This window comes from Schistocerca piceifrons, chromosome 9 (assembly GCF_021461385.2).
Source record: "Schistocerca piceifrons isolate TAMUIC-IGC-003096 chromosome 9, iqSchPice1.1, whole genome shotgun sequence".
In the NCBI taxonomy this organism is placed as follows: domain Eukaryota; kingdom Metazoa; phylum Arthropoda; class Insecta; order Orthoptera; family Acrididae; genus Schistocerca; species Schistocerca piceifrons.
The window spans coordinates 131,744,466-131,758,077 of NC_060146.1; the positions used below are offsets into that span (position 1 = coordinate 131,744,466).

Below are 13,612 nucleotides of genomic sequence, written 5' to 3' on the forward strand. Positions count from 1 at the left end.
GTTGGACCACCTCTGCCTCTCCATCTTTCACCTTACCGTCCGGGATATGTCTCCGAAGCACATGTGAGAATGAGGTGGTGCACCATAATGCTGAAACCACATTTCCTGAACACATTCAGAAGAAGTACACGTCACCATGTCTACCATACTGCATACCAGGACAAGCAACTCTGAGATCTTTATCTTTTCCTGAGCAGAGGTGGATGCATTGCACATCTGAACTGAAACAGACGTACAACGGAAACGGCACGTTTCGGACGTGGGTTCGTATTCAAAATTGTATATATCCATTGCCCTCTAAGAGTCCTAGAAGTGTGTAACGGGAATTTTCGAACACGCAGTGTACTTATTTCGCGTATTGGAGTAACAACAGTTCATACCAGCGCCCAGCCATCCCGATTTAGATTTTCCGTGATTTCCCTAAATCACTTTAGGCAGATGCCGGGATGCTTCCTTTGAAAAGGCACGGCCGATTTCCTTCCCCATCCTTCCCTCATCCGACCTCGTACTCCGTCTCTAATGATGTCGTTGTCGATGGAACATTAAATACCATTCTTCTCCTCCTTCTCTAAGGGAACAACAATATACCGTAGTCGTACGCAGTATCGGTTAAAGATAATGTCGACATCACCATGCAAGTCACTGTTTGGTAAGTCGGTTCTATTATAAGCGATGTGCGCAACTGTTTGGTAAGCCAGGGCTACTATACGAGTAAGCGATGTGCGCATGTCGTCACCAGCAATGAAAAACTTTAAAGATGTATTACATGCTCAGTTAATTTGTGCAGTCTAGTTTCCCAACACCTGTCGGTGAATACGCATAACCAAGGTTTGAAGCAATCAATGCCTAATCTAGAGGCATGCACTGTTTGAGAAAAAGTCAGGGTCCCATTAAACATGATCTAGCTAACTTCGTCCACGTACACACACCGCATCGGCGGCTATGTAACTGATAAGAGTTGCTGTTCTTCGTGACAGGGAGAACGCCCACCTGAGTGCATAAGTTTTGTTCGTGTTGTCACCAGGCCTAATAGGGTATACAGAGTCAACATCAATAAAACCGAAAAAACTGCAGGGACGCATTCCTGACTGGATGAAAAAAGGTCCTATGAACATGAGTCCGGAAATGGACAGTGTGCGTGCAACGACAGCATATCGTCCTGGAATACAGTACAGAGCTGCAATGCACGCATTCATATCTCACATCATGAACTGTCAGTCTCAACCTTCTGCGATCTCTTCAAATAGCTATACAGGCGTTGTGAACACACTGTTGAAGGATTGGCAAATGAGGAAACGGTTCAGCATACACAACGCTTCCTAGATGTAAAACTTCAGGGGGCTGCGTCCGGTGATCCAGCAGGCCATGTTACAGGGCCTCCGCATCCTGTCCAGCGTCCAGGGAAGATGTTGTTGAGGTGTCGACGAACTGTAATGCGAACGTGGGGTGTTGCTCTGTCATGTAGAAAGCACATAACCTGTCGTGTTACTAAAGGCACGCAGCCCAGGTAGAGGAGGAAGTGCAGGTATCTTCCTCTGCCGAGGCATTGTGAAATAATAACCGATTCAAGTATGTGGTCTCCAAGAATACCTGCCCACACAATGATGCTGAACAGATACTGATGAGGCACCTCAAGCATTCCTCGAGGATTGTGTGATGACGATTATGCAGGCTGATGATAGTTTGTTCGTGGGGCACTCAACTGCACAGTCATCAGCGCCCGTACAAAGTCTCAATTTCTACACAGTCCATTTTCTTTTCACAATCCAATTTAGTCACTCTCACAAATGATGATGATGAAATGTTGAGGACAACACAAACGCCCAGTTCCTAGGCAGAGAAAATCCCCAGTCCTGCCGGGAATCGAACCCAGGACCGCGTGATCCAGAGGCAGCAACACTAGCCCCTAGGCCACGAGCTGCGGACACGCAAACTGATGATGCCACTTCTGGTAAAAGTTGCTTCGTCAGTAAAGAGGACATAACAAAAAATCCAAAAATTGTAATGGCCTGGCGCAAAAAACCATCGACAGAAACCTTCCCGTAGAGGGAAATCCGCTGCTGTTAATCCTTGCACTCATTGCAGGTGCTAGGGATAGTCGTGATTGTCACACAGGAAACATATAATCGCACTTTAGCTTACACCATGTTGGCGTGCCACTTGCCTGCTTGTACTAGGGTTCGTCTCAATGTCCTGCCAAAACCGATCCTCCAAGACTGGTGTACGCACAGTCTGCCAGCCTCCCTGCACGTTCGTCTGTCTGAAATGACCCATGATCACACAAACGCCCAAAAAAGGCTCGAAATGTTGTGTTATTTACTTGATGTGTGTGAGGGTACTCATTTTCCAAAACCATGCTGCCTCTCGACCACCTCTCATCAGCGCCAGCTACCGTGGCAACGATGCATTTCTGGACGCATTTTCATGAGACCTTTTCTGCTCCATTTTGAATCAGGAATTCGTCCCTGAAGTATTTTGGTTTTATTGATGATCAGAGGGTATAAGTGGCGGGAACAGCGAATGATCACTATGAAGCATACGGTGATCCCGCTTACTCTTTTGCAACATTTATCAGCACCAGACAGAGTTATGTGTCTCCAGTAGACTGGCTGGTCGAATCCTGCCGTACTGAGATTTTTGGGGCATTCACATTTGATGGTGGCCCTATATTGGACTGAAAGTGTGGTGTCACTGCCAGACACCACACTTGCTAGGTGGTAGCCTTTAAATCGGCCGCGGTCCGTTAGTATACGTCGGACCCGCGTGTCGCCACTGTCAGTGATTGCAGACCGAGCGCCACCACACGGCAGGTGTAGAGAGACTTCCTAGCACTCGCCCCAGTTGTACAGCCGACTTTGGTAGCGAAGGTTCACTGACAAATTACGCTCTCATTAGCCGAGACGATAGTTAGCATAGCCTTCAGCTACGTCATTTGGTACGACCTAGCAAGGCGCCATTATCAATTGCTATTTACCTTGCGATATATGTAGCGTCAGACCGATGTTCACCAATTATGGATTAAAGTTAAGTATTCCAGAAGCTACGTACTTATTTTACTAGACTCAACTCCTTACCTGTCCCAGACCTCACGCCAGGCTGCGTGAGCTTAAACCCGTGCCTTTCGGCTACCCGTCACTGTGGATTGGCTGTCTTCCCAGTCCACAACAGAAAGAGAACGCGAGCGTCAAGGTTCAGGTCGACCATGTCAAAACAGCACAAGGCAGGATCGCCGAATTGTGCGCAAGATGCGTCTTAACTTCCGTACCTGCCATCTGTGAAGAATTAACCGGTTTCCTGCAACATCCTGCGTCATTTTGCATCATAGGGCGAAGACCAGTGGCAGCTGAATTAAAGAATTACTGTGCCATGTGTAGGCTTCCATCAACATCACAACACAGACGGCTGCGATCGTAGTAGTGCTCTGACTGGGAAGCATGGACTGCTGATGAATGGCGTCGCATTGGGGAATTGCGTTTGTCCACTAGCCTGGATGATCATCGGAGGCGAATATAGTGGTGACCTGGCCAGAGCTACCATTCTTCCAACGTTTTGGAGAGGCACAGGGAATTTACTGCTGGCGTCATGGCGTGTGGGCTTTCACGTCAGGTCATGGCTCTCAGGGAACTCTGACGGCGCAAAAGTACGTCACAATTAGTGAAATATTCCGGGCTATTAAGCCTGGTCTTAAAACTCTACCATCTGGTGAGCACGATGTATGAGACAGGCGAAATACCCTCAGACTTCAAGAAGAATATAATAATTACAATCCCAAAGAAATCAGGTGTTGACAGATGTGAAAATTACCGAACTATCAGTTTAATAGTTCACAGCTGCAAAATACTAACGCGAATTCTTTACAGACGAATGGAAAAACTGGTAGAAGCCGACCACGGCGAAGATTAGTTTGGATTCCGCAGAAATGTTGGAACACGTGAGGCAATACTGACCCTACGACTCATCTTAGAAAATAGATTAAGGAAAGGCAAACCTACATTTCTAGCATTTGTAGACTTAGAGAAACCTTTTGACGATGTTGACTGGAATACTCTCTTTCAAATTCTAAAGGTGGCAGGGGTAAAATACAGGGAGCGAAAGGCTATTTACAATTTGTACAGAAACCAGATGGCAGTTATAAGAGTCGAGGGACATGAAAGGGAAGCAGCGGTTGGGAAGGGATGTTATTCAATCTCTATATTGAGCAAGCAGTAATGGAAACAAAAGAAAAATTCGGAGTAGGTATTAAAGTCCACGAGAAGAAATAAAAAAGTTGAGGTTCGCCGATGACATTGTAATTCTGTCAGAGACAGCAAACGACTTGGAAGAGCTGTTGAACGGAATGGACAGTGTCTTGAAAGGAGGATATAAGATGAACATCAACAAAAGCAAAACGAGGATAATGGAATGTAGTCGAATTAAGTCGGGTGATGGTAAGGGAATTAGATTAGGAAATGAGGCACTTAAAGTAGTAAAGGTGTTTTGCTATTTGGGGAGCAAAATAACTGATGATGGTCGAAGTAGAGAGGATATAAAATGTAGACTGGCAATGGCAAGGAAAGCGTTTCTGAAGAAGTGAAATTTGTTAACATCGAGTATAGATTTGTCAGGAAGTCGTTTCTGAAAGTATTTATATGGAGTGTATGGAAGTGAAACATGGACGATAAATAATTTGGACAAGAAGAGAATAGAAGCTTTCGAAATGTGGTGCTACAGAAGAATGCTGAAGATTAGATGGGTAGATCACATAACTAATGAGGAGGTATTGAATAGAATTGGGGAGAAGAGGAGTTTGTGGCACAACTTGACAAGAAGAAGGAACCGGTTGGTAGGACATGTTCTGAGGAATCAAGGGATCACATATTTAGCATTGGAGGGCAGCGTGGAGGGTAAAAATCGTAGAGAGAGACTAAGAGATGATACACTAAGCAGATTCAGAAGGATGTAGGTTGCAGTAAGTACTGGGAGATGAAAAAGCTTGCACAGGATAGAGTAGCATGGAGTGCTTCATCAAACCAGTCTCAGGACTGAAGACAACAACAACATTCACGTTGTCCCCTTCAGAGCCACCCCTCAAATACAATACACTTGTGCCACCGTTTCTTCCAATCCACGAAGCATTTCTCAGAAGCACTTTTCGGTACAGCCTTGAGCACTTCCAGTGATGCAGTTTTTATTTCCTCGATCGCTGAAAATCTTCGTCCTTTCATAGATCTCTTCTGTTTTGGAAACACGAAGAAGTCGCAGGGAGCCAGATCTGATGAATACGGTGGCTGAGGCATGACTGTAGTGTTGTTTTTGACCAAAAAATCTCACACAGGCAACGATGAAAGAGCAAGTGCATTGTCGTGATGCAAAAGCCATGAATTGTTTTCCCACAATCCCGGACGCTTTTTGAGTATTGTTTCTCACAAATTGCTGATAACGCCAAGGTAATACTCCTTATTCACCGTACGACCTCGAGGCAAAAATTCACGAATGATGTACAGGACATAAAATCCCGTCTGAGGCCTGCGATCATTTTTATGTTAATAATTAGCAACGAATGCTGTACAATCGCAATAAAGTCATGAATGTTCAATTGACTCTTTTAGAGAGATCAATAATCGAATTACGTTGCCTGTGCTATTTGAAAAGTCACGTTACTTTTTGAACATCCTTGGTATGTTGTAATAAAAGAGTCAATTGAACATCCGATGACTTTATTGCGATTGTTTAGCATCGGTTGCCAATTATGAAAACTTCATGATGCACTTCGCCACGGTAATTGAAGATAAAAGTTAGCAAAACTTTGACATTTGATCGAACTTGGCGCGCTTTTCTCGGTCTTGGCTCTCCGGGATGCTTCCACTGCGACGATGGGCTTTGGTTTCGACGTCAAAACCATATATCCATGTTTCGTCACCAGTTATGACTCTTTTGAGCAAATCACGATCATCTTTGACGTCATTCTAGAGCTCCTGAGCGACGCTCTTGCTCGGTTCTTCTGATCAAAATCAAGAAGTTTTGGAACAAACATCGCTGACACATGTCTCATGCCCAAAACACCCGAAAAAATTGCTTGACACGAGCCGACCGATATGCTAACATCCTCAGCAACTTTTCTTATTGTAATTCGACGATTTTTCTAAACCATTTTCTTCACAGCTTCGACGTTATCATCTGTTGTTGATGTGCTGGGGCGTGCAGAGTGAGGTTCGTCATTGGTATCTTCTCGGCCATCTTGGAAGAGCTTGTAAATTATTTTTTTTTTTTTGTTTGGAGCAGACTCAACGTATGCCACCGTCAACATTTCAAGTGTTTTAGAGCACTTGATTCGATTTTTCACACAAAATTTGATGCAAGTTCCATGCTCCATTTTTTTATAATATTCGAAAATCACCGAGCACACTAAAATAGTCTGTCCTTTTTATCCGTCAAAAACAAAGTATGCTATACACTAGAAACTGTGAACATATGTTCGGGACATGTGTCCCAACATAACAAAAAAGAAAGATCGATAATGGAATGACGTTTCCCGCGCAATGTAAAAATCCACCTTACTTTTTGAACAGCCCTCGTATGTAATAATGAAAATCAAATTTTTGTTGCACCTGGGAGCAGTTAGATAGGTAACCTGCAAGAGGTACTGTGCTCCGTGCCCGCGTGTTATCCATTTAGTAATGTAGGTAAAGAGAGAAATAAGAAAGAAGTGTGGCGCTGTTGCAGCAGGAGGCAGGAGGAGTTGGGCAGTGAGATGCAGCTGTTGGCGGTGTGCGCAGTGCTGGCGGCGGCGGCGCCGCGCGCTCTGGCCACGGTGGACGTGTTCTGCGGCTGCCACATGAAGCACCGCCAGGACTGGACGTACGCCATCCACTGCACCAAAGACCAGGTACTACACACACGTTCACAACATAACGTGGCCAACACAATCAGAAAAAAAATATTTTCTTTAGTCTACAGTAGTAATTTTTATTTTACCTACTGGCTATTGCATTTTGGTACCAAGTACCTAGCCGCGCGGTCTAACGCGCTGTTTCCCGAGCGGGAAGGCGTGCCGGTCCCTGGCACGAATCCGCCCGGCGGATTAGCGTCGAGGTCCGGTGTGCCGGCCAGCCTGTGAATGGTTTTTAAGGCAGTTTTCGATCTGCCTTGGCGAATGCGGGCTTGTTCCCCTTATTCCACTTTAGTTACACTATGTTGGCGATTGCTGCGCAAACACTGTCTCCACGTACGTGTACACCATGATTACTCTACCACGCAAACACTTGGGGTTAGACTCTTCTGGTATGAGACGTTCCTGGTGGGGGGGGGGGGGGGGGGGGGGGGGGGGGGGGAGGGGGGGGGAGCAGAGGGTCCACTGGGGGCCGAACCGCACACCGCACAATAACCGTGGGTTCGGTGTGAGGCGGCGGTGGGGTGGGTGGCCTGCTGTGCGGTTGTCAAACACTGAGGGCTACGGTTGGACGAAGCCTCTCCGTCTTTTCTAGGTCCCCAGTTCAATACACACGCACACAATACAGACACCATCATCAGCCATTGTACTGTCAAAAAAAAAGTCGCAGTACCTAATCGACCTGATTCTAGGGTAGTCTGTGCGGTTGTGTTCACCACTGTGTCTGGATGACGTAGTGATCAGCGCTTCTGCGTCGTAAGCAGGAGACACGGGCTCGAATCCAAGTCTGGCACAAAATTTTAAACTTGCCCCATTGATAAAAATGAATGTCCATGGTACCTAACGTCTTTAATTCCTTTGCGTGTTGATTGATGGGAACTGCAGGACCAAAATTGTGTCTCCTGTCTGAAAGAACTGACGCCACATACATAATTAAGGCGATAATGGACAATGAATTCAGTACAAATGCACGCCAAACTCGAACTCTTATGGGAATATAAGCGTAGGCTTCCGGTACCATTGTCATAGTCAGTAAAATTCTCCTGGGTTTGAGGTCGCATTGTCAACTATAAAATTCCAACGTTTCGGCGACTATTGGAAGACGCCTTCCTCAGGATGTATTGCTGACTACTGAATGAACACTAGTTTGGTTACTTATATACTATGGAGGAGTGCTGTCATTGGATATGAGGGTGAGGAGGAGGGGTATTAGGTGTTCTTTTATTGGTCTTTGCATTGCATTTAGATCTACATCTACATGGATACTCTGCAAATCACATTTAAATGCCTGGCAGGGGGTTCATCGAACCACCTTCACAATTCTCTATTATTCCTAACTCGTATAGCGCGCGGAAAGAATGAACACCTATATCTTTCCGTACGAGCTCTGATTAACCCTTATTTTATCGTGATCGTTCCTCCCTATGTAGGTCGGTGTGAACAAAATATTTTCGCATTCGGAGGAGAAAGTTGGTGATTGGAATTTCGTGAGAAGATTCCGTCGCAACGAAAAACCCCTTTCTTTTAATCTTTCCCAGCCCAAAATCCTGTATCATTTCTGTGACACTCCCATATTTCGCGATAATACAAAACGTGCTGCCCTGCTTTGAACTTTTTCGATGTACTCCGTCACTCCTATCTGGTAAGGATCCCACACCGAACAGTGTATTCTAAAAGAGGACGGACAAGCGTAGTGTAGGCAGTCTCCTTAGTAGATCTGTTACATTTTCCAAGTGTCCTGCCAACAAAACGCAGCATTCCCCATAACATTTTCAGTGTGTTCTTTCCAATTTAAGTTGTTTGTAATTGTAACACCAAGGTATTTAGTTGAATTTACGGCTTTTAGATTAGACTGATTTATCATTTAACCGAAGATTAACGATTTCCTTTTAGCACTCATGTGAATGGCCTCACAGTTTTCGTTATTTAGGGTCAACTGCCACTTTTCGTACCATTCAGATATTTTTCTGAATCGTTTTGCAGTTTGTTTAGAGTTTCTGATGACTTTATTAGTCGATAAACGACAGCGTCATCTGCAAACAACCTAAGGCGGCTGCTCAGATTGTCTCCCAAATCGTTTATATAGATAGGGAACAGCAAAGGGCCTATAACACTACCTTGGGGAACGCCTGAAATCACTTCTGCTTTACTCGATGTCTTTCCGTCAGTTATTACGAACTGTGACCATTCTGACAGGAAACTGAGACGATATTCCATAAGCGCGCAATTTCACTACGAGCCGCTTGTGTGGTACAGTATCAACTTGCGTATTGTCATTGGCGGACATAGGCGTTTCCCATTGGAGTTTCCTTTATTGCTTGCCATTGGTGGAAATCGGCGAATAGGAGACTGAGCGGCGACTGCAGCGTAGCGTTGTTTACTAACTGCCTAGTATCGTCCAGGGCGCGTCAGCGCTCTGTGTACCCTCCACCGCTGTGGCCTACCGCGCGCCTGCTGCTCTGCGAGAGCTGCCCTTCCGCAAAGCTGGCAGCCAAGACGCTGCAAGTCGCTACCCGTCTTCTATAGTCATGCTCAAAAATTAAGGATAATGCTGATTGTTGTGTCTAGACAAGACAGCCTAGACCCAATGAGAGGAAGCCGAGAGGCACGCGCTTAAACTCACGCAGGCTGGCGTGAGGTCTGAAACAGGATACGTAATGAATGCTATAAAGAAAAGTACGTAGCTTCTGGAATACTTAACTTTAATCCACATTTGTAGAACATCGCTCTTGATGATACATGCTTCACACTATTAATTATTAAAGCTATGGCGCCTTGCTAGGTCGTAGCAAATGTAGCTGAAGGCTATGCTAACTATCGTCTCGGCAAATGAGAGCGTATTTGTCAGTGAACCGTTCCTTGCAAAGTCGGCTGTACAACTGGGACGAGTGCTAGTACGTCTCTCTAGACCTGCCGTGTGGTGGCGCTCGGTCTGCGATCACTGACAGTGGCGACACGCGGGTCAGACGTATACTACCGGACCGCGGCCGGTTTCAAAGCTACCACCTAGCAAGTGTGGTGTAGGCGGTGACACCACACTGATACCTGGAGGAACAACGCTCTGGTGGTCGGTTTGAGGGTTTAAATCACCTCGGGGAATGACCATGCGGTGCATTTGACCTGCCGTCGTTGCACGGTGGCGCTGGCAGCAATCCACATACGCAGAGGTGAGTTGGTGAATGTCAGAGTACGGTGCAGCGAGTAAGTGTGCAGACAGACGTTTTCAGACGTGCTAAAGGTGACTGTGTGTTGAAAATGGCTCAAGGAACACATATTGATAATTTGAGGGGTAGAATACTAGGGCGACTGGAGGCTGACGAACACAGCACGTCGTGGAATGGGCCCTCCGTGTGCCACAAAGTGTGATCTTCAGATTATGGCAACGATTCCAGCAGACAGGAAACGTGTCCAGGCGCTACAGTACGGGACGTTCACAGTGTACAACACCACAAGAAGATCGATATCTCACCATCAGTGCCCGCAGACGGCCACGGAGTACTGCAGGTAGCCTTGCTCGGGACCTCACCGCAGCCACTGGAGCAGTTGTCTCCAGACACACAGTCTACAGATGACTGAACAAATCTGGTTTATTCGCCGGAGACCTGCAAGGTGTGTTCCTGGTCGCAGGAAAGCCCGTAAAGCTTGGTGTCAAGAACACAGCACATGGTCATTGGAACAGTGGTCCCAGGTTATGTTCACGGACGAGTCCAGGTATAGCCTGAACAGTGATTCTCGCCGGGTTTTCATCTAGCGTGAACCAGGAACCAGAAACCAACCCCTACATGTCCTTGAAAGGGACCTGTATGGAGGTCGTGGTTTGATGGTGTGGGGTTGGATTATGATTGGTGCACTTACACCCCTGCATGTCTTTGACAGAGGAACTGTAACAGGTCAGGTGTATCGGGACGTCATTTTGCACCAGTATGTCCGATTTTTCAGGGGTGCAGTGGGTCCCACCTTCTTCCTGGTGGATGACAACGCGCGGCCCCACCGAGCTGCCATCGTGGAGGAGTACCTTGAAACAGAAGATATCAGGCGAATGGAGTGGCCTGCCTGTTCTCCAGACATAAACCCTATCGAGCACGTCTGGGATGCTCTCGGTCGACGTATCGCTGCACATCTTCAAACCCCTGCGACACTTCAGAAGCTCCGACAGGCACTGGTGCAAGAATGGGAGGCTATACCCCAGCAGCTGCTCGATCACCTGATCCAGAGAATGCCGACCCGCTGTGCGGCCTGTGTATGTGTGCATGGTGATTATATGCCATATTGACGTCGGGGTACGCCAGCCGGAGTGGCCGTGCGGTTCTAGGCGCTACAGTCTGGAACCGAGCGACCGCTACGGTCGCAGGTTCGAATCCTGCCTCGGGCATGGATGTGTGTGATGTCCTTAGGTTACTTAGGTTTAATTAATTCTAAGGTATTGGCGACTGATGACCTCAGAAGTTAAGTCGCATAGTGCTCAGAGCCATATTGATGTCGGGGTACACGCGCAGGAAACAGTGGCGTTTTGTAGCGCATGTGTTTCGGGACGGTTTTCTCAACTTATCACCAATACCGTGGACTTACAGATCTGTGTCCTGTGTGTCCCCTATCTGCCTATGCTATTAGCGCCAGTTTTTAGTGCCACGTTGTGTGGCACCACATTATGCAGTTATCCTTAATTTATGAGCATGAGTGCATGTTCATGTTGTCGGGTCGCTTGGCTGTTTCTATAGCCTGTCTAATCTTCCTCCTCAAACTAAAAACAGGCGCGCGGTAGGCCACAGCGGAGGAGGGTACACAGAGCGCTGACGCGCCCTGGACGATACTAGGCAGTTAGTAAACAACGCTACGCTGCAGTCGCCGCTCAGTCTCCTATTCGCCGATTTCCACCAATGGCCAGCAATAAAGGAAACTCCAGTGGGAAACGCCTATGTCCGCCAATGACAACACGCAATGCGAAGAGTAATAAAAGAACACCTAATATCCTTCCTCCCCACCGTTATATCCAATGACAGCACTACTCCATATAAGTGACCAAACTATTGCTCATTCAGCAGTCAGCAATACACCCTGAGGAAGGCGTCTTGCAATAGTCGCCGAAACGTCGGAATTTTATAGTTGACAATGCGGCCTCAAACCCAGAATTTTATTGACTCTTACTGGAATAGGCTAGATGCCGCGAGTAATGAGGATAATGAGCTGTGAGACTACACCAATAGCGTGTGTGGTACAAGTCGAGAATTTCGGTCTGACGGGAGGCGAGCTAGAGTAGTCCGTTCGATTGTGTTCGCCACTGTATCCAAATGACTAATAAGCCGAAGACCTGGGTCCGAATCCCTGCCCGGCATAGCTTTTCAGACTTGCCCCATTGCTAAAAATCAGTGCCGACTGGCAGCAAATGTCTTTGATTCATTTGTGTTTTTAAGAAAGATTTACAAAATATTATATCCCTATGACAGCCAAGGCATGTATAGAGAGCAACCTTAAAATACCAAGGTGTTAAGAGAAAGTTCTCGTAGCTTTTAAGGGTGCATTTTAGAGCCCTTGGGCCGGCTGCGGTGACCGAGCGGTTCTAGGCGCCTCAGTCTGGAACCGCGCGACTGCTACGGTCGCAGGTTCGAATCCTGCCTCGGGCATGGATGTGTGTCATGTCCTTAGGTTAGTTAGGTTTAAGTAGTTCTAAGTTCTAGGGGACTGATGACCTCAGCTGTAAAGTCCCGTAGTGCTCAGAGCCATTTTGAATCAACAGTGGTAACGTAAACCGGCAGAATATGCACTATTGGGCAACGGAAAATCCACGATGGCTACAACAAGTGGAACATCAGCGACCTTGGCGTGTTAATGTATGGTGCGGCATTATGGGAGGAAGGATAATTGGCCCCCATTTTATCGATGGCAATCCAAATGGTGCAATGTATGCTGATTTCCTACGTAATGTTCTACCGATGTTACTACAAGATGTTTCACTGCATGACAGAATGGAGATGTACTTCCAACATGATGGATGTCCGGCACATAGCTCGCGTGCGGTTGAAGCGGTATTGAATAGCATATTTCGTGACAGATGGCTTGGTCGTCGAAGCACCATAGCATGGCCCGCACGTTCACCGGATCTGACGTCCCCGGATTTCTTTCTGTGGGGAAAGTTGAAGGATATTTGCTATCGTAATCCACCGACAACGCCTTGTCAATGCATGTGCGAACATTAAAGAGAGCGAACTACTCGCTGTTGAGAGGAATGTCGTTACACGTATTGCCAAATGAATTGAAGTTGACGGACATCATTTTGAACATTTATTGCATTAATGTGGCATTTACAGGTAATCACGCTGAAACAGCATGCATTCTCAGAAATGATAAGTTCACAAAGGTACATGTATCACATTGGAACAACCGAAATAAAATGTTCAAACGTACCTATGTTCTGTATTTTAATTTAAAAACCTACCTGTTACCAACTGTTCATCTAAAATTGTGAGTCGTATGTTTGCGACTATTAGAGCGCCATGTATCACAAAGCGAAAAAAGTGGTCCAACTAAAACATTCATATTTCTTTGCGTACTACACGAATATGTAATAAAAATGGGGGTTCCTATTTTTAAAAAACGCAGTTGATATCTGTTTGACCTATGGCAGCGCCACCTAGCGGGCCAACCATAGCACCATCTGGTTTCCCCCTTCAAGCTAGACAAGTTTCGTTCTTTGCAGTTTTTTCGTTTGACGCTTATTTCGTGAGATATTTGGTCCGGTACGATCAA

At 46.4% G+C, this 13,612-nt stretch overlaps 1 protein-coding gene across 1 annotated transcript in view; it reads left to right on the plus strand.

Annotated features, from left to right (window-relative positions):
- The window catches only part of LOC124717069 (secretory phospholipase A2 receptor-like), a 111,916-nt gene that overhangs the window by 27,185 nt on the left and 71,119 nt on the right, over nucleotides 1-13,612 (plus strand). The window contains exon 2 of the mRNA XM_047243752.1: nucleotides 6,706-6,865. Coding sequence (XP_047099708.1) covers nucleotides 6,731-6,865 — 135 coding nt within the window. The 5' untranslated portion in view covers nucleotides 6,706-6,730. The remainder of the gene's footprint in view (nucleotides 1-6,705; nucleotides 6,866-13,612) is intronic.